At 55.7% G+C, this 21,042-nt stretch overlaps 1 protein-coding gene across 2 annotated transcripts in view; it reads left to right on the forward strand.

The window, feature by feature from the left end:
• The window catches only part of RAB11FIP5 (RAB11 family interacting protein 5), a 36,342-nt gene that overhangs the window by 11,322 nt on the left and 3,978 nt on the right, over positions 1-21,042 (forward strand). The window contains exons 2-4 of one of the 2 annotated variants that reach the window (XM_081253634.1): positions 9,145-9,581; positions 9,687-10,380; positions 17,035-18,705. In XM_081253634.1, coding sequence (XP_081109760.1) covers positions 9,145-9,581; positions 9,687-10,380; positions 17,035-18,705 — 2,802 coding nt within the window. The remainder of the gene's footprint in view (positions 1-9,144; positions 9,582-9,686; positions 10,381-17,034; positions 18,706-21,042) is intronic. The other variant, XM_081253635.1, reaches the window with a different exon arrangement.

A 21,042-nucleotide genomic window follows, 5' to 3' on the forward strand; every position in this document is an offset into this window, starting at 1 on the left:
ATCACTTGTCCTTGAGAACATCCCACATTGCAGCTGATGGGTTTCTGCCAAAGCAGAAATTGCGGGGCCTTGGGAGCCTGGGGAAACGGGGACAGGATGAACAGTCTCTGAAGGCTTCAGGCCTTTTGAGAGCAAATGATTTCATCAATACAGTGTTGCTTGAAGTGGCTGATGGCTGGCCGGCCTGGATTAGGAATTTGGGTTAGATTGTTATGTCCATCAGAATGTTATGGACAGATATCTTGGTGTCTTCTCCTAGAGTTTTCCCCAGCATCTACTTTTTGAGTTGCAGTCTCTTCCTCTCTGGAACCCTGCAGCCCCTATTTGTACTGACTCCCTAGAGAAGCTGGATGGGGGAGGGTTAGGCCAGGAAAGGAGAAATGGATCAGTATGTCTTTCCTTCACGTTGGTTCTTCACTTTTCATTCTAGAAGATTCTCCAGCCAGTACACTGGGCAGCACAACTGTCTTCTCAGGGCCTCTTGGCTTCCTTTGTCTTGGGGTGGGGTTCAATTCCTACAACTGTCAGATTTGCAAGCCCCTCATCCCCAGCATGGTGGGAGCTGTTCCCTAGCCTGAGGTAAGACCTGTCTCTGAAGAGGCCAGGGCAGCCACGGCCAGAAGAGAGAAGCTGCAGACCTGGTGGGCTGTAGCCATAGCAGGTAAGGCTCAGGTGAGCACCAGCCCAGTTACATTAGAGATTGTGGTATTGGGGACATGAGGAAAACAAGCTACAGGAGCAGCCTGCTCCCTGACTAGCAGGTGCACCCAGCTGTTTTTGTTTCTCCGGAGTCACCTTCATTGGCATGCAGGGTGTTTGAGGGTCAGACTGAGCACTGTGGCGTGACGCTCGGGCACCGCAGGGCCTTTGGCCAGTTCCTCGCCCCTTACCAGGCCCCTGCAAGGCCCTCTCATACCCAGCGGGACATGAGGTGCAGTATCTGTCATCTGATTTGAGATCTCAGCCTGGGAGCCATGCATTGGGGCAGGAAGGGGAAGACATGCACTCAAGTGTGTGTTTTGCAGCGAGCCTTACAGAGGCAGCGCATCCCAAGCAGTGAGAGCGGCACCGCCCACCTCCTTCTCTGGGAACTACATTCAGCACCTCACATCAAGCCCTTGCCTTAGCTTTGAACTGTATCTGTAAGCGTCTGTGCTTTATCTTTATTTATTTTGTGCATCCGTTAGCAAGATGTGTCCTAAGGTAACTGCTTCTTCACTTTATGCCGTTTCAGCTTACGAAAGGTTTCATAAGAATGCTCCACTTTTGGATAGCAGGGGAAACCTGTAACTTTAAAGTTCAAAGTAGTGATGAGTATAAACAATATTTTGCGACATCTGCAGCAACTGTAATGTGGTATGAAAATATCGGTTTCTCTTGGTGACATATTCATAGGTACTGCTGCTATACCACTACTGTTGCAAAAATTCATAATTGAAGGAAATACTAAATTTCAGTTAGAGATTAGGGGAAATAAAGATGTAATTTTTCTCCCGTCTAACACAGGCCCCCTGTTTTAGAGAAATCCTTTGGTTGGGCAGGGACGTGGGGTTTCTGGGCCCAGGTGTGTGCTGTGTTGCACTTGCAGAGGGAGGCATTCTAGTGCAGTGACCAAGGCCGGAGGCCCTGGAGACGGGGAGCCTGGGTTCAAATCCTGGTTCCTTGTGTACTAAAAAGAAGCATCTGACTTAACCCTATGGACTTCTCTCTGCCCTAGTGTTTGCATCTGCAAAAATATATAAGAACTAACACTTGTGTGGCGCTTCCTGTGTGCCAGGCCCTGTTCTGAGTGCTTCACCTGTAATCTGTGCAATTGTCAGAGTGGTCTTGTGAGGGGATTGGACACCCATTACCCCCATTTTATAGGCAGGTGTGGAAATGCATAGAGAGACTGGGTGACCCACTCCAGGTCGCACAGCTGGCGTGTGATGGGCTGGGGCTTACGCCAGGCAGCCTGGCTCCCGAGTCCATGCTGGAGCCACTCTCGAGGTCTGCTTCCCACACCTGCCTCCTGGGGCTGTTAAGAGGATGACTGGAATCTGATTTGGTGTGTTGAGTGCTTAGTATAGCACCTGCACACAGTAGGTGCTTAAAGAGAGGTATGGTTGTTAATGGTGATAAGATTAGGGCCCTAGTGATGGGCTAGAGTGGGGTCAACACCCGACCTCCATTCAGGAAGTGGGCACTTCCCAGATCTGGTTGGTGTATTCTATCAGGGAAGTTACTGAGATTCTTTGCTCAGGAATGGGGGATGAGGGCTTCAGTGTTAAAGAAGGTGCCCTTTTGGAACTGTCTGTCCCCATGAAGCCTGGCACGTGGCTCCTTCCTCAGGAGGCTCTTTTTGGGGACAGGGGGCACCCTCTTTGCTCTGGGAGCTTCTGGTCTCACGGTTAAGACCTGTGGGTTTGTGATGATAGAAACATTACACAGTTGTTCAGTTGTGAACAGGGACAAACAAGTTCCTAAGTTAATTCATAGATTAATTTGTTAGTTCATTGAAAATATATTTGAGTGTCCACTCTTTTAAGTCTGGTGACACACAGACGAGCAGAATAAATTTCCTGCCTGTAGAGCAGGGGAAGACAGACATTAAACAGCCGTGTATACATACATCATTTTACTGTGTGGGATACACACACGCACACACACACACACACATCCCTGTGTCAGGTAGTATTAATTATGGTAAAGAAATAAACTGGGCAAGGGGCAGCTGTAGTTGGGGTACTGAGGGAAGACTAAGGAGATTCAGATGAACTGAGACCTGATGTGAGTGAGTAAGTGAGTGAACTGTGGCCTGAAGATCTGGGCCTGTGTCTCAGGTAGAGGGAAAAGCAAGAGCAGTGGCCTGGAGATGGGGACACTGAAGGCCAGTGTGGGATGAGAAATGCAGAGAATCAGAAGAGCCGGCACCCAAAGGATGAGCCCTTTCCGCCATGCTGAGGAGTGGGGTGTGATGTGCTCCAGTTTCACCTACCTGCTGGGTGAAGCATGGATGGCAGGGAGGCAGGTGAGCAGGGAACTGTAATGTTCAGCAGGGAGATGTTGGTGGACGGTACTGCAGGGTGACAGTGGTGAGAGGGGTTGAATTCTGGGTATAATTGGTTGGTAGAGCTAAGTTTAGATGTGGGGTGTGAGGGGGAAAAAGAGACAAGGATGGTTCCTGGGTTAGGGGTGTGAAATAAATGATGTGTGGAGGCTTAGGAAGGGGCACCATTATTTGGGTCTTAAGCCGAACTTTGCACTGATAATGTTACCGAACCGAACTCAGGTCTGCTTGCCTGATGCGTAGCAAAGCCGATCTACTGACACTGCGTTGTGGTGAAGGAAAGTACAGAGTTTATTTTCAGGCACCAAGCAAGGAGAATAGCCAGCTCATGCGCAAAAGACCTGAGCTCCCTGATGGCTTTCAGGCAAGGATTTTTAAAGACTGTGCTAGGGGAGAGGGTCATAGGATGCCTGATTAGATCATGGACCTTCTTCTTGTTAGTTGGCGGTGAGGTAACAGGATGATGTTTTGGGAATATCAGTCATCAACCTTCTGGTTCCAACCAGTCGGGGGTCTACATGCTTGTGGTCAGCAAGTCGTCACCATCCTCTACCAGGTTGGGGAGGGGTCTTAGTTTCTGCAGAACATCTCAAAGATAGGCATCAGATTGTTATCTACATCCCTTCTGGAGGAACTCCTGAAGTCTTGCGGCTCTGTTGTTCTAATCATTAACTACTTGAGTCTGCTCTTTGGAACTCAGGGAAGGCCTAGGAGACTAAAGCCTTTTTTTCTGCTACAAACAAGAAACAGGGGACACAGAGGGGCTTTTGTGTCCCAGAAGGCCCTGCAGAGTCCTGCTTGGTTTCAGCTTCTCTTTTTCTTTGATTCTCCTCAATCCTGAGGGGAACAGGGGCAGGACAAGGAAGGGAATAAAGTTTTGGATAGAGAGATTAATCATAAACTCAGCAGGTTAACTCAGTTTTAAGGGGACCAATTTCAATAAGAACGGGAGACAAGTCAGGTGTGTGCCTGGGCCTATGGCTCTCAAGGGCCCAGCACCCCCAGAGTGTCAGGAGCCACCCTGGCACTTACATGTGTGTGTTTGACATCTGCTCTAGGTCTGCTCCTCAGAGTATTGAGCTTTTTCAGTTATACTATGTGGCAGCTGTTAGCTAGCCCAGCTCTGTTGACTGAGCAATGGGTGGAGTGCTGGGTATGGTGGGCCTGGGAGCCCCACTAGCAGGAATAACTAGGGCCATAATCTTGGTTAACAGGTGAGGCAACTACCTCCTCCCTTTATCCCCACTTTGTCCTCTGCCCCCGCAGAGGGTGGGGGTGGGGCTGGTCCCGCAGGGTAGGAGGCTGAGGGCTCCTAAGTCCACACTGGGCCTGCTGAACTTTGTCAGGCACAGGGAGCCTGGGGGAGGTCCGGCGGTTGAGCAAGGGCCCTTTTAGAGCTTTTCTGTGGTTCTGCATCAGCTGGGGGAGGCTTGACTGCTCTCAGACATGGTTTTAATGGCCTGGGGACAGGACAAAACCCCGAGGTTCCCTTAGTGACCTTTCAGGGCTCCATCCTCCTGGGATCGTGCCAGCCCTTTGAAGGAGGTTCTGGCCTTCATATGCCACCTCCTTGCCTCTTCGGGCCTCTGTGGTGTACCTTTTCCAGCCTCTGTCCTCTCAGGGTGTCCGGAGGCCCAACGTTTGCATTCAGCTTGATGACAAATGCTGTCCCTCGAAGGTTAAGAACGTGGGCTGGGAGTCAGGCATCTTCATGTTCTAGTTCTGACTGTATCACTTACTAGCTGTTTGACCCTGGGCAAGTCACAAACCTTCTCTGTAACTTAGTTTCCTCATCCACATAGTGGGGATAATGGATCTCGTCTCCTGGACTGTGTGGATAGTAAAAGAGGTACAGAGTTTGGCACACAGTGAGCATGCAGTAAGTCTAGCTCTGCTGATTCTCTAGCACCAGTCATTTGTCCCGCCTCTCAGGTGTGGTCCACAGGCCAGCAGCCCTGGCATCCCCTGGAAGCTAGGTAGAAATGGAGCCTCTCAGGCCCATCTGCACCCATTGCATCAGAATCTGCATTTTTACCAGACTCAGCGATCCTTTTGTACTTTTCAGTGTGAGAAGCACGGTTGTATGTCACTCCTGAAGAGCAGCGTCTGTAGCGGCACATACCTCTTACATGCAAGGAATTTTCCCTTACTGCTGCTTTCCTGATGGAGCATGTCTTGGCTGCAGTCATACCTGGGACAAGTCCCAGATAATGATCATCTTTGTCAAAACCTGTTTCCTGAGCACACGCTTCCTGGGCTTTGGAGAGTTCAGGTGCTCAGACAGTGCAAGGGTTGTGGTGGGTGCCATGTAGGCGGAACAGTTCAGTACCTGCAGTGAAGGATGTGCAGGTTGTTGTTTTACATGCTGTAGGGGCCGAAGAATCCAGGCTTTGAGAGCTGAGTGGGTGTCTGGGAAATTGCACTGAGGCAGAGTCACTGTCCTTCTTCCTGTCCTGGTGAGTGCCGTCTCAGAAGCAGCTTTGTGGAACAGAGGCCTTGTCATTTTAGCACTCTTTATTCATAGAAAGTACTTATTGATGCCTGATCCTCCCCCACGTATGTGTTCCTTTGATAATTTGTCCTGGGTTGGGGGGAGGGGGGAGGGATGAGCGTTTCTAGGGTCAGTCCTCTCAGAAGAAGTGGGTTCAGTGGACTTTGGAAGGCAAGCCTTGGCTGGGCAGGGGAGAGACGCAGGTTTCTTCTGTGTAACAATTGAGTGTCCTTGATGATGCACCCAGGTGGGGGAAAGTTGGCCTCTGATCCATGAAGTGATGTAGAGCAGGCAGGGGACCGTCCTACTGTGGTTCTCACACTGGGTCTGGTGAATTCAGTCACCTGAGGAGGTACTCCCTTCCACCTTGAAATGTAGATTTCTAGGCCTGGCCCTTCTAATTCAGTAGGTGTTAGGTTGTATCTTAGTATGAATAGATAAAAAAGAAATCCCGCACTGATGCATGCAGGTTCGGGTGTCGCAGCTGTAGAGCTCTGAAGATGAGTCTGTCTCGTGAGCCACCATCTAGATATGTGCTGGGGCCGTGGTCAGATCCTAATTGGTTTTGGCCAGGTCTCAGCCACGGATGGGAGTGACAGGCCTTTGTCCACGAGCTGTTGGTTGTGTGGCTTTGCCATTGCCATCTCAGCCTGGCACACTTCTGGGAGAAGGCCTGCTGCTCCAAGTAGCTGGCAGGGTCCAATGAGTCCTGCCCCGGACTGATAGGGAGACAGATGGGGACAGTGACTGAGGGTCCAGAGGCAGGTCCCAGCCATTCTCAGCCTCACTCTGCTCTGGATGGGGGAATCTCAGAAAATGGTGAGCAAAGTCTTCCTTTCCCTCCTGGCCTCCCTGAAAAGCAAGTCCAGAGAAGAACCCCAAATTCCCTGGGGAAGAGCAGGAGAAGCAGAAGTGACCTTATGGGGAGGGGGTTGGGAAGGGCCGGGGACAAGGATCCTTTGGGCCGAGGACCTGAGCCTCAGCTGGGCTAGTAATGTAATGCATCCTCTTTCATCGAGGGGTCAGAGGGAGAGGCGGGGAGCCCATTCTGTCTCAGCCAACTGAGAGGATAAGATAGGAACGGGAATTTTCTTTTGTCTCTTTTTCCTGTTACGACAGTAATATATGGCTCTTATAAAAAATTCAAACAGGACAAAAACAGGCAATGCAGGAAGTGATACTTCCCTGCAACGTCACCCCGCAGAGGTAACCACGAGTGCTGCTGTGGTGTGTGGAGTGTGGCCAGCTGGGGCTCAGGACCCCTGACCCTTATGCCCAAGTGAAGGATGTATGTGCTTGCGGATTCCCGTCGCTCAGGGCTTGGTAGGTCTGTGGCTGGAGTCCATATACTTCTCTTTGCCCCACCTCCCAGAATCTTTCTGTGCTAAATGAGGCCTAGTCCAGGTTTGGGCACGGTGACTTGGCCTTGAAAGAGTTAAAGGGTCAGGCCCAAAGTGGACGTTGGGGTGAGAAAGCAGGGGTGTGAGGATGTTGATGCTAGCTGGTTTGTCTTTCTATTAAATGTCTCCTCGTGCCCCCAGACACATCCTCACACGCATCCCGTCAGTCTGTCTCTCAGCTCTCTTCTCCGCTCCCTGCCCCTCCTGCCCTGTCTTTCCTCCCTGTGCCTCCTTATCACGAGAGCAGCACGTAAACACCCACACGCCCTCTGAGCATAGCCCTCCACCCTCCCTACTTGTGCCACCGTCTGTCCTGACCCAGCCTTACTGGGGGTGGTCTCTCAGGTTTGGGAGGGAAAACCAACAGCCCAGGGTCCCTTCACTCAGGCCATCCAGTGGTCCCCAAGCAGAGGCTGGGTGCATAGCCCGCAATGGGCACCCAAGAGGTTAGTCATGGTGGACTCTTCCAAAGGCACGCAATTGGAAGTGTCCCTGGGAAGACCTTTTCTTTTCTTTTCTTTTCTTTTTTTTTTTTTTTTTAAGTCACAGCATTTAAACCTACCACCACCACCAAGCCCTTGCAGTGACTTAATTCTAGACATTTGGATGTGCAGGGACTTTCATACAAAAGATCTCCCACTTAATGTCCATGAGAAGCTCAAGGAGCTGGTGTTGCAGGGTGAGCGGATCTTAGGTGGGAGATGACCATAGCATGGGCTGAGGCGTGTGGGGTGTGGTACAGTGTGTAGTGTTTGGGTGTGGTGTGGTGTGTGTATCCTCTGAGGGACTTAGAGCCCTCAGTGACCAATTTGACCACCTCCACCGGGCTTTATTCCATGTTCATGCTCGGTTGGCTGAGTCCAGAATTCTATGCTGGAAGCTTTTCCTTCAGAATTTTGAAGGCATGACTCCATATGGTACCCAGTGTTGCTAATGAGGACCTGATGCTGTTCTAATTCGTGAATGTACAAACCTGTCTCCCCTCTTTGGAAACCTTTAGGGTCTCCTGAATGTACAAGCCTGGTGCTCCGAAACCTTGCAGTGATACCTGCTGGCTGGGTCTTTCCTTGTTCATTGTGCTGCATGCTTGTGGGCCCTTCTGTGCTGGTGCTCATGTCCTTCAGGAGAACTTTCTTGTATTGTTTTTTTCATGATCTCTTGCTCATTGTGTTCTCTGTGTGCTCACTGTGTCTTCTCTTTTTAATTAATAGAGTTTAGTTTTAGTTTTAGGTTTACAGAAAAACAAGTGGAAAGTACAGAGAGCTCCCGTATATATTCCCTCACACCCCCTCCTGCTCTAGTTTCCTCTATTATTAACCTCTTACATTAGTGTGGTACATTTGTTACGATTGATGAGCCAATAGCAATACATTATTATTAATTAGAGTCTCCTTCCTGGCTGCTTGTTCTTGGATAAGCTACTTCACCACAGAGCTTTGACCTCCTGATCTGTAAAATCCCAGGTTTGTTGTGAGGTGTAATGGGAGGGAGATGAGAACCCCCGCATTCCTTTGTAACACACGGTAGATGCTTACAGATGAGTGAGCGCTCTTTGCCTTCCCTGGGTCTCTTGCTTAAGGCCCCTTTATGCCTTCTTGTCTGTTCCTCCAGCTTGCAGAGGTGTTCCTGGCGGGGTTTGGGGTGAGTAAATGAGCGGGTGAGGTGTGTGTGTGTGTGTGTGTGTGTGTGTGTGTGTGTGTGTGTGTACATGCACTAGTGTTCCTGGCCCTGGGCCTCTGGGTGAGCTGTTCTTTCCTGGACTCACTGGTGGCTCAGAGCAGAGCTTAGGCTGGGACTAGCCAAAGGAGATGATGTAAACGGGAAAATGTGGGTAGGTGTGTCTGTACCTGGGGCCTGGAGTTGAAAGGGTTCCTCCCAGACCTGGCCTTGCTGCTCTGGGCCTCAGAGTTTCAGATGTCGGGGGCTGAGGCAGGGGAGGTCTCTGAGCTCCAGGGAAGGTGCGGGGGCAGGAGGGTCACTTGGCTGCCCTGCCTGGTGGTGCCGAAGAGCTTCCCCTACGCAGGATGTGGTTTCCTTCATCATGGAAAAGTTGTGGGTAGTTTCTTAGCTGTTCCTGTGGCCTGGAAGGTGGCAGGGCTTATGTGTCAGAGCAGAAGCCTGTGTGGGGAGGCTGTCCTGGCTCCCGAAGCAGAGGGGCTCCGCGAGGTACCTGTGACCAGAGCCCGGGCACCCCCTTCTCACAGGTGGTACAGGCTGCATTCGAAGGCAGGCAAGAAGGAGAAGGAGCGTGGAGAGATCCAGGTCACCATCCAGTTCACGCGCAACAACCTCAGCGCCAGCATGTTTGACCTGTCCGTGAAGGACAAGCCTCGGTCCCCCTTCAGTAAGATCAAGGACAAGATGAAGGGCAAGAAGAAGTTTGACCTGGAATCCGCCTCTGCCATCCTCCCGAGCAGCGCCCTGGAGGACCCCGAGCTGGGCAGCCTGAGCAAGATGGGCAAAGCCAAAGGCTTCTTCCTCCGCAACAAGCTGCGAAAGTCTTCCCTGACCCAGTCCAACACCTCGCTAGGCTCGGACAGCACCCTGTCCTCAGCCAGTGGGAGCCTGGCCTACCAGGGCCCCGGGGCCGAGCTCCTCACCCGCTCGCCCAGCCGCAGCAGCTGGCTGTCCTCCGAAGGGGGTGAGTGGGGGAGGGGGGGAGGGGGGAGGGAGGGCTCGCCCCTCAAGTGTAGGGAAGGCCGGGCCGGGCAGCAGGCTTCTAACTCGGTGTGTGCTTCCTTTCCAGGCAGGGACTCTGCACAGTCCCCCAAGTTGCTCACCCATAAAAGGACCTACAGTGATGAGGCCAGCCAGGTGCGAGCCGCTCCTCCCCGGGCCCTCCTTGACCTTCAGGGCCACCTTGACGGGGCCTCCCGCTCCTCTCTCTGCGTCAACGGGAGCCACATTTACAGTGAGGAGCCCCAGGGGCCCCTGCGGCACCGCAGCTCCTTCTCGGGCCCAGTTCCGCCCTCTGGCCCTCTGCACACTGTCTCCTCCCGGCCCTCTGAGGAGGGGCCGCGCTCTGCGGATGACACCCGGGGCAGAGGCAGCCGCCGCACCGGCAGCTCAGAGGCGGTGCCTGGACAGGAGGAGCTGAGCCCGCAGGTGCCGGCCGTCGGGGCCCGCTGCTCTGGAGAGGAGGAGGGGGCCTGGCCCTCAGAGGGGAGGCCGGTGCAGGTCGCCACACCCATGGTGGCCTCCTCTGAGGCTGTGGCCGAGAAGGAGGGAGCCCGGAAGGAGGAGCGGAAGCCCCGGATGGGCCTTTTCCACCATCACCACCAGGGGCTGAGTCGGAGCGAGACGGGGCGCCGAGGCTCTCTGGGCGAGAAGGGGGTTGCCACTCTGGGGGCCTCCCCACACCACTCGTCCAGTGGGGAGGAAAAGGCCAGAAGTAGCTGGTTTGGCTTGAGAGAAGCCAAGGAACCAACTCAGAAACCCAGGTACGTCCTTGGCAAGACCACCTTTGATCCCTGGGATGGATGCTGGGGTATTTGCTCCAAACCCCGGGGCAGGGAGGATGGGGCAGGATGGAACCCTTGGGCAGGCTGCTGGGGCTCTGGCTTTGCATGGTTGAGCGGGGAACCCTGTCTCCCTAAGCCGAGGCTTGTTGTCTGCACGTGGACGCAGGTGAGTTGAAGGGCACAGCGCTCTGGGGGTCCTGTGGGCCTCACTTCCTGAGTTGGCACACCCATCCCCTGCGGGAGGGGGAGGAATAGGACAAAAGCAGGAAAGGCCGTTTGTATGAATTCTTTGCTTCCCAACCTCTACCTTTTGCCCCCTGGCCTCAGGGTCACCAGGCTTTGGCAGGTAGAGAGGTGGGGACCGAGGACTCACCTCAGACTTCCCCCACCCTTTCTGAAGCTAGATGACTTCCCACCAGCTGTCCTAGCTGCCTCTGTGCTCTCTTCTCTCTGAGAGATGGGAGTTGAGTAATTGATGTGTCCACCCCCTCCCCTATACACTCACCCCCGGTTGCTCCCCGGCCTTGGCCAGAGGCTGTGGGCAGCTCCCCTGAAATCTGTGACCTACCCTGTGTCCTTAGAGACTCTTGGGGCTCTGGCCCTCTCTGGTGTCTCTTGGTCTTGGGGTATGGCAAGTGCTGATGGCGGCTGCTCTGTTTTGAATATGCTGAGTCCCACCTGGGAGAGGAATGCAGGAGTCCTTCAGCCTAGGCCTGGGACAGAGTCCCTAGCCCTCACCCTGACCCTCTGATCTCCTCCTAAGTTGGAGCCGGCAGGGGCTGCTTCACTGTCCAGCAGGGCCCAGGGAGGGGCTCCGGGCTTTGGCCAGGAGCAGGTGTCCCTCCCTGCCAAGGGCCTGGGGCCAGCCCTGGACAGGAGCATCTGTGACAACCCCAGCCAGTGTGGCAAGGGCGGCCGTTACTGTTCTCTCAGCAAGCCTGCCTGTCCCCATCAGTGGATATGTGGGCCGGAGACGGGGTGGGAAGAGTGGGCGCAGTGGTAAAGGGCCAGGAGATAGGGCAGAGGGAGGGGCCCTAAACCTCTTCCCCAGCGGAGGGGAGAGGACTCCTGAAGTCCTGGTTCTTCTCTTTCCCTGTGAAATTCTGAGTTTGCTCAGAGGAGCAGGGAGAGAAATGCAGGGCCTTTCAGGTTTGAGCCCTGGCCGCCTGGCAGCTCTCCGTACAGCCTCATAGATGGGTGTGTGGGGTGGATCAGTCTCTGGGTGATGTCTCCCCTGCTTAGGAGCAACTTCGGTTCCCTGCTGCCCAGCCCTGCTCACCAGAGCCCAGGGGAACTGCTGGCTACCTGCAGCCTAGAGGAAGAAGGGGATGGGCCTTTCTCAGATGCCCAGGCTGAGCTGGTGGCCCTGTGACAACTCAGAGATTGTAGGTGGTGTGGTGGAGGGAGGGGCACAGACCATGGGCTCAGTGCTGTTGTCCATGGGGTGTCTCTGGGCCTCTTCCAGGGTGGGATGGATGTGGGGGACATTTCTCTGTGCGGTTGTTTCTAGGCGAGTGCCAGGCTTTGGGCTCAGAGCTCTGCAGGCCATGACTGAGTGATGTTGCGGTTGCCATTGCTGGTGCTTACAGCCTCTGTTTTCCTTCTGTTTCTCCATGTCTCCTGATGGCCTTTCAGAGGCAAGAGAAGTTGGGTGATGGATGAACATAAGGAAGCTGAGGGTTTTGCCCTTCTCGTATTTGAATTCCGAGCTCGTCCTCTGCAGGTTGGAGGGCAGATGGGGCTTCCTGCCCTCCCTGGGACCCATTTGCTTACAGTGGCTGAAGGGGCAGGCTCTGTGCCCTTGCCTCCAGGCAGGGTGGGAGGGACTACTCTTGGGGTGCAGTGACCTGGCCTGCAGAGGTGTGAGACCTGGACATTGAGCCCTGTCAGCATCACGCTGGCCCTGTGTGCCTCGGAGGGAAGGGCTGGCCTGGAAGAAACCACCCTTGGTGCTTGCCCAGAGGTCTTGGGGCCTTTGAGGAGAGAATAAGAGGTGAGCTGACTTGCGGCAGGAAGCCATAAGTTGGACACCTAGAACTGGAGTGACCGAATGTAGCTGCGAGACACCCAAGGAGATCCTGTCCACAGCTCCAGAGGTTTGGGTGCCTCTGCCCTGGGGCTACCATTGCAGATTGCTGGGTGTTCCTCACTAGGCAGGACAGCGGCGCCCTCTAGTGCTCCCACATGGCACTGAGGCCCCGTGCAGAGGCCAGAAGCAGTATGTGCTGTGCGCAGTATCCAGAGAAAAAACTGTTGCTGTTGGAGAAGGCAGCAGCTGGGAGAGGCCAGGAAGATGGTCTTCCTGTTCCTCCTGACCTGTCCCTCATCTGCCAGGTCCCATGACTGTTACACTAGCCCCCACCAGCATGTTGGCGGGGCTCCGGGGTGTGGGTGGTCGAGGTCTGGGCCACAGAACTCATCCCTGCTCACCAGCCCTGCTGTGAGCCATTCACCCTGAGCTGCAGCACAGGTCACTTTAGTGTGTTTAGGGCCATCAAGACCATGTGTGTTAAAACCACTAGTGCCAAAACGAATTGTCTTTGTGTCTGTCTCTTTCTGACCCTTTTAGGGTATGTATAAGCTTCCTGACAGCAGGTCGTCTCAAGCTCCCATGTTCCCTCCCCTCACACTAACCGTAGAACTTTGGGCACAGTAGATCAAGTGTTAGATACAGACATTTTTTTAAAGTGGGGGTAAGCATGGCCCAGCACAGAGGCAGGTGTATCGTGGTGGCCTTTAGCAGTCTCTGCATCTGCCCCAGCCCCTCACCAGGTGGTGAACAGTGAGGTCCTGATGAGCCTGGAGTGTGCGCTGGCTGCCGAGAGAGCTCGGGGTCTCAGCGGCGTTCGCAGTGGTGTAAATGCGTAACTGTGATGTGTGCCAGTGACTTAGAGTTAGTGTGGCCATAAATCCTGTTGGTGCCTGTTTTCCTGGCATAGTTAATAGTGCCCCTTTACTCTATTAAGAACATTCTGGTTTGGAAGATAAATTATACGGTCTCCCTACTTAGAGCATGCAAGGCCCCACTGTGTCACCTCACTGTGCCCAGATGAAGGGAGAGGATGTGTCCAGTCATGTTTCCTGGACATCGGGGCACATCTCAGACAGACACCAGGAGATGGAGCCTTAGGAGGGCTGGCTGAAGGCATTTTGGCTGGGGTGGATATGCCTGAAAGGCTGGCTTTAGCCTTTTCAGAGAGTGCCTGTGGGAGAGTCTTTGCAGATCCACATGCCACCTCTGGGACCAATGCATGGAAATAACAAGGACACATAGCTCATCTCAGTCTAAGGAAGAGCTGTTCACCAGTGAAACCTGGCCCCTAGCTACAGAGGTGTCCTGGTGGTGTAGTCAACGGCTGTGTTTAAGAAGAAGGGGGGCTGTCGGAGGGAACAGGTGATTGCTGTATTAAGTGGCAGGTTCATCCAGTTGCTCTAAGGTTCTTAAGCAACAGTAAGGCCCTGAAGTTTTATTCTGTCAGGTCAAAGGGGCAGAGACATTTGGACTTCTGATTTCTTTCCTCAACTTTTGGTCCTAAAAGAGAAGATAAGTCAGCATATGTTGTAGCCCCTGCTGCTTGGCGGGGGGACAGCAATGTGCTGGGCTAGCATGGTGGGTTCTGTCCTCTGAGCATACCCTGCAAAGATAACCACACATGGGAATGTGTCTCTGATCTGATCTGTGCCAGGTGGAATGGTAGGCAGGGGAATTTTTTTTTTTTTTTGGCCGCACCGCACAGCTTGTGGGATGGTAGTCCCCTGACCAGGGATTGAACCTGCGCCCTCAGCAGTGAAAGTGTGGAGCCCTAACCACTGGACTGCCAGGGAATTCCCGGGAGGGGACTTTTTAAAGTAAGAGCTTTCAGAATGTGCGCCTAATGTTGAGCAAGGGTGAGGGAGGCATGGGGGCAGGGGGACGTGTTACTGGGTAGGAGGGATGGACAAGAGGCTCTCAGAGGTTGTGCTGGCTCTGGGGAGGCTGCCAGGCCTGGCACCTGGGGCACACCTTCCTCCAGGGAAAGCCCTTTGCTGGTTCCATACCAACGGGTTTGTGTGCACCTCTGGGTAGCCAGTGCGGGGAGGGTTGCCAGCCGAGCCTGGGGCTCCCAGCCCTTCCCCTGCCCTCTCCTGCCCTGTCGTTCTGACGGTCAGCCAGATTGCTGCAAGACTGTAAGAGTGAGTGGGGCCAGGCTGGGGCTGAGGGATGTAAAGCTAAGCTTGGTGCTGTTTAATGTTGATGGAGCTGCTTCCGTCAGAGCCCTCTGTCCACTTGTTATACAGGGTACTGGGGAGAGACGGCTCACAGTCCCCCAGCCCTGTTCCTGGGGGCTGAGTCCTGCCGGCAGGGTTGGGCTGTGTCAGGAGTGGGTGCTCCAAGGGTGGGGGTGGGCTGAGGGCAGGGTCTTGACCCACATGGTGGTGGTACATTGCTCTCCTTGGTCCCCAAGGTAGACATATCTTGATGAAGGGAGAAAAGGGGCCTTTGGAGGTGTTGGGACTCTGGGCTCAGGATCCTCCCTCTTTCGGGGTCTTTACCATGCCTTGACCGCAGAGGCAGAGCTGTTCTGGGAAGCCCTGGTGGGGTGGGAGAGGACGGGACTTTCTGTGCCCGCCCTGGCTGGGAGTTATTGTCGGGCAGAAACAGGATCAGGAGAGTCTCTGGAAGCTAGATTCTTAAGAGAAACCCAGGGGTGGGGACCTGGCTGTGTCTTGCCTGTGAGGCTGGGCTCATAGACTCCAGCCTGTCTGGGTAGCCCGCCTGTGCTGCTGGTTGAACTGGACTCCCTCCCGTTGCCTGCCCCCGGTGTCTGCGGATGAGCTGGCCCTGCCTCTGCCCAGCTCTGTGTGGGACCTGCTCCATCTGGCCCCTGGGTTCCCGGAAGAATCCTGGCTCCAGACTTCTGGGCCTCTTTCCATAGGTGCCCCTCCTACCCCAACCATCATTCCCCGTGGGCTGATTGGTGAGGCCTGGCTTCTGGGACCTCAGGGCTCGCCCCGAGCATTTCCCCGTGGGAAGAAGCAGCTTGAGTGGAGAAGATGGATGTGTAGGAGTTCTTCAGGATGTTTCCACCTGGGCTGGCAGGGGTCAAGGAATGGGGGTCTTGGGGCTTAGAGGGGGGGCTGAAGATGGGGGGTCAAATAGCAGGCAAATCCAGGCCACTGACAGGCCACTGACAGGCCACTGAAGTCTGGGCTCAGCTGCAGGGAGCCGCAAACCATTGTCAGACTGCTGAAAGCAGGGGTGTTGGGTCCCCCTTTTCCCCTGCACTGTCTTCCTGGACTTCCGTCTGTGTCCTGGGGTTGTCCCGGGGAAGCCAAGAGCTCTAATTTTAGAGTCTCTTCCTTCCCATTCCCCTCAGGTCAGCTGCATGCTGTAGATAAGGTGCAAGTGCAGGACATGTTCCCTCCAAGAAGACCCTGGAGGGGACACCTGAAGGCCAGCACGTATCTTGGGGAGTGTGAGTGTGTGATCAAGGAGTGGGTGTCCCGGGGGGCCAGGGATCTGTGGTGGGGACCCTGGGAGGCCCTGGTGACATCCAGAGTTGCTGCTGCTGCCTCTGCTGCCACATCCCAGCCTCTGTCTCCCCAGCAGCATTGCTTCCAAGGCTGGCCCGTGGGTGCCCTTGGTGAGGGAGGCCGCCTGCCACGTGCCAGGCCAGGTGGATGCCTGATAGCAGACATCCTCAGCAGTGTCTTGTCCTCCTTGGCCGGTTGTGGTACCCCTCCCAGAAGCGAAAAGGCCCCGTCCTCTCCAGCTGACCCCTTGTCCTGCCTGTTAACAGCCCCATCATTACCTCCCATTTGTGCCAAGGGTTCAGGAGAACGCAGGCTGTCTCAGGAATCAGAATGTCGGGCACCGGCTGGGTTCTATTAGTGCTGGCTTCATCCAGCCAAATACCTGGGCCTTGCTTTTCTCTGGTCTCTTTATCCTGTCCCAGCCAGCTGGTATTTTCTTTCCTCTGTCTCAGTCCATAAAGGGATGCCAGGTGCTTTCTGATTGGTTCTTCAGGTGTCAGGCTGGCCTCGAGTAGTCGTCAGCATGGGGTAGTAGCTGGGATCCCTCCTGTAAAGTGGGGTTCTTGCTCCTCGGGGTTGGTGTGAGGACCAGACGAGCTCTGTCTAGAATCTTCGTCCTTGGGTGACGCCTCATCACGTACACGTCGGGGTCCTCCCTCCATCCCCTGGCCCACGTGCCCGAGCCCAGCCTGGGGAGCACTGTGGCACCTCTTCCCCAGGCAGGTGGGGGGCAGGGGTGTGGTGTTCAGCAGGGGAGTCTCCAGTCTTGGCATTAACCAGGAGGCTCACGGTTTTGTCTCCCTCCACAGCCTGGACGTGTCTCCTCAGGTAGAATCTGACCCAGCTGCTCTTCCTCACCACCTCCCCTGCTCCCCCTGTGCTCCGGCCCCCCCACTCCTGCTCCCACTGCTGCTCCTATGCTAAGCACTAACCTTTTTGCAGCCACCTCCCCCGCTGCTGCCGCTGCTGCCGCTGACACCGCCATCCCTGAAGCCACCCATGGGGATTCTTGGGTCTTACCAACCCGTTCCTCTCCTCCCTGCAGAGCAACCCTTTCTTCGAGGAGCTCATAGCCGACATAGCACTAAACTCTCCTTCACCTGCTCCCTCTCTCCCCAGTGCCTCGAGGGCCAGCCCCACTCCCCTGGCCTCCCATGGGAAATCCCCGCCTGAGTGGGACGACACCTTCAACATCTTTGCTGCCAGCAGGCTGCGTCCAGAGGCCAGGAGTGAGATCCTGGCCCCAGAAGGAGTGGGGCTGGAGGTGACTGGGCAGCAAGACCCAGGCCCTGGGGCCATGACAATGAAAGCAGCTGAGCCCCAGGGGGACCCTGGGGGAGGAGAAAGAGGTGGGAGCAGCGTGTGGCTGGAGCCCAGAGTTCCTCTGGACTTGGGACTGGACCATCAGAGCATGAGTGTGGTTGACCCAGGGCCCCTCGGGGCGGAAGGGGCCTGCCTGCCCTCTGTGTCAGCCCAGCTGCACCCGAGAGCCTCAGACTCCGAAGCAGACAGGGAGTTGCCAGCCCCAGGAGGGGAAGCAGGGCAGAGTCTGGCAGACAGCGCGACGTCTCTGTTTAGCTCCCCAGAAGTGATCAGTGTGTGGGAGAGGCTGCCTGGCCCAGACAGTGCCCCTGAGGGCCAGGACGAGGAGGCCTCCCGAGGTGGCAGCCAGCTTTTCCACGAGCTTGACACAGTCGACGATTCCTGGCCGTGGGATGTGGTCACCATTTCTCCTGCAGCTGAGGCTTCCTCACCAGTCCTACGGGGAGAGTCCGATGAGCCGCCCGCTCCCCAGATGCAGCCAGAGTCACCAGAACCTGTGAGCCCCAGGAGGAGTGAGGGGCTTCCCGCACTGGAGCCGGAGTCAGAGCCCGAACCTGAGTGGGTGTCGGACGAGGGGCTGCAGCCCAACACAGCACCGCCCAAGCCACCGCGTCTCCTCATACCCTCAGATTCCCAGGAGAAGGAGGCAGCGATGGAGGAAGAGAAGGAGAAAGCAGCAGGGGGGCTGAGTAGCAGGGGGTCAGAGATGGGAGGAGAAGATGTGTTCCCAAGTGCGTTGATTGCTGGTCCCCAGGCGGCCGAGGAGGAGGAGGAGGGGGGCGAGAAGCCCGAGTCAGAGTCTGACAGCCACTCTGGAGCCACGCTCGGTGGGCCAGGCCTGGAAGATCTAGCAGAGGATGCCAGCCCTCCTGCGTCTGGGCCCTGCCTGTCTCGGCCCACCAGCTGCCCTCAGGGTCCTGCCCCTACACCCTCAAAGACCTTGGCTGTTCAGACTCAGCAGATCTGGGGGGCTCCAGAGAGAGGAGAAGGCCCTGAGGCTCCTGAGGCCCAGAGCCAGGAACCAGTAGAAGAGGCATGTGGGTTCCTGTCAGGCAGCTCCCAACAGGCTGGCTTGTGGGTCTCGGAAGAGGATACCTTGAACCCCTTCTTGCCTCAGGGGAGCCAAGATCCCCCCAGCCTCCCGTCCACATCCCTTCCAGGGTCCAGGGACCCTCCCATCCACTGTGGTCCCGAAGAGCTGCCCACCCCCGCAGAACCTGCCTTTCCGCAGCCCCCTCTCCCACCCTCGGCCAGCCGCCACCACGGGGGGCCCAGCCCTCCGTGCTCGCCCCTGCCTGGAGCCTGGCCCCTGACCTCTTCCTCCCCGCCCCCCGGGGAGCCAGCCTCCCCCACTGGGAGCTCCCCCCCTCCACTTGGGGAGGACCACGCTGCAGTCACCCCAGCCTCCCCGCTTGCGCTTCTGCCCTTGGAGACACGACCAGCTGAGGAGCCACAGCCCAGTGCCAGGTGAGCAGGCACCCAGCAACCAGTCTCTAGGAGGAAGGGGGGCACAGAGCAGCCCAAGGGCTGAGGTGTTCACATTCCAGCTTCAGCTCCTCCAGGGGTCGGTGAGGGGTTCCTTCACCCCAAGGCAGGATGGCGGAAGCTTTGGAAACATGAGCCTTCTTCCGTGGTACTGGCTCTGAAGCTGCTTCCTCTTGGGACCTTGGACCAGCAGGTGTCCCCATAAGCGGGGGGTTTGGGGGATGATGATGATGAGGTGTAGGGGGTGAGGAATGAGGTGGGGAGAAGTGATACGGGCCAGCAGGGAAAGGGGGATGTGAGCTCGGGTTCTCAGCACAGGAGGGGCTGGTGCAGTGCAGCTTGTCAAATGGCAGCCCTTGGGGGAGCAGACTGTGGAAGGCAGAGAGCCAGAGGGGAGGGACTGGTCCTGAGGTCAGAGAGGAGAGCCAAGATACTTTTAGAGGACAAAAGAAAAGCTAAGATGCTCCCCACATACATGACCCTCAGAAAAATGTTTTTTTCCTGACACCAGCAGGTGCCTCATGGGTTTGCATTTGTGCCTTTCAGGGGGTGGTCCCGACGTGCTTAGGACTGTGCTGAGTGGACAGTGGATGCCTGTGTGACTGTGGTCACTGTGGCATTGGTGTCTTTTGGAAGAATTATGAGGCCATGACCTCACCGGGTGGGTGGTGAGGGGTGACCAGAGCTGAGGCCCGGAGAGACAGGTCACTGTGGGGAATGGCGTATGACTTAGCCAGGGCAGCAAAGTCCAGAGGGAGTCTAGCACTTTAGGAGACCTGAGTGAAGAAGTGGGGTGTGGGGAGGAGCAGAGGGGCACAGGCTCCAGCACTGGCCTCTGGGAGGCCCCCAGCCCACCAACTCATACCTTTGGTCATCCAGATTCACTGAGTGTCGACTGTGTGACAGCCACTGAACAGAGATGAAAGACACGGTTCCCACTGTATTCCCAAGGAGTTCCCAATCCATAGGGGAAGACAAAAGTGAACCGGGGGCTTCCCTGGTGACGCAGTGGTTGAGAGTCCGCCTGCCGATGCAGGGGACGAGGGTTCGAGCCCTGGTCTGGGAGGATTCCCACATGCCGCGGAGCAGCTGGCCCCGTGAGCCACAATTAGTGAGCCTAGGCGTCTGGAGCCTGTTCTCCGCAGCAGGAGAGGCCACGATAGTGAGAGGCCCGATGAGGAGTGGCCCCCACTTGCCGCAGCTAGAGAAAGCCCTCACGCAGGAACGAAGAGCCAACACAGCCATAAATAAATTAAAAAAAAAAAAAAAGTGAACCGGGGAAGGGAAACCCCAGGGGGCCAGTGCTGATAGGCGAAAAGTGGGTGGGAAGGAGTCTGGGCTGCTCTGACTGCTGTTCCAGTGGGAGGTGGTGATGCTAATCCCAGAGGTGAGAGAGAGAGGAGGTGGTTAGGGCTTCCTTGCTCTGATGACAGCATCCCCAGCTGGCCCTGCCACATTCCAGCACCACTTCTAATTATACTCACCACTTTCTGGAAGTTTTATTCTCCTCAGAGTTGGCATCACGTCTGTACTTGGCATGTTCCTTCCATCATGATGTTGACGGGCCAAGTAGGGCTGTCCCCATTTATCAGATGAAGAAATGGAGTCCATGAGAGCTGCAGGGTCCAGGGTCCCTCAGATGTAGGGGGGGCAGTCAGACTGAGAGCCCAAGACTCCTGGCCCCCCATTCAGGGGGTTTTTATGCCGCACTGGTATTCCTGCCCTCCCCCGGCACAGCCCAAAGGTGGCATGAGAGCTGCCTTTACATCCTCACCCTTAATGGAAACTCCTAGATGGGCAGGAGGGGCTGGGATGTGTTCTTTTCCCTACTGTCTGCCCCCCCCTGGGCTCTCTGCCTCTCCTCCCGGGTTGTGACAACTGAACCCACAGCCCTGTCCTGAGTATCAGAGCTGGCTTCTCTGGGTCTGGGTGGGCCTCCCTTCAGTGGTGTTCGGGGGCCTTGGGATAAGCCGTTTTGCTTCCTCCTCCTGAATGGTCCCCATCCTCTGTGAAGTAAGTATAAATTTAGGAGGTCCCCTAGAGGCAGGTTAAGTTGATTTGGATGGAGGCTGATGCTTGCAGTTTGGGTACCCATGACAGGTACAGGGTGCTGGGGGATCCCAGAGGAGAGTCACCTTAGTCAGCCTGGGGGAGTCAGGAATGTTTCCTGGAGGAAATGGACTTGCACAGCTTTGAAACATGAGTAGGCGTTAGCAGGCCAGCAGGCAGAGGGGCAGTGTTCCAGACAGAGCAGCAGCTTTTACAAGAACCTAAAGATGAGAGAGCACGTTTTCCTCTGGCTGGAGTGAATGAGGGAGG

The sequence above is a fragment of the Mesoplodon bidens genome (genome assembly GCF_964165515.1).
Source record: "Mesoplodon bidens genome assembly, chromosome: 14".
Taxonomy (NCBI): domain Eukaryota; kingdom Metazoa; phylum Chordata; class Mammalia; order Artiodactyla; family Ziphiidae; genus Mesoplodon; species Mesoplodon bidens.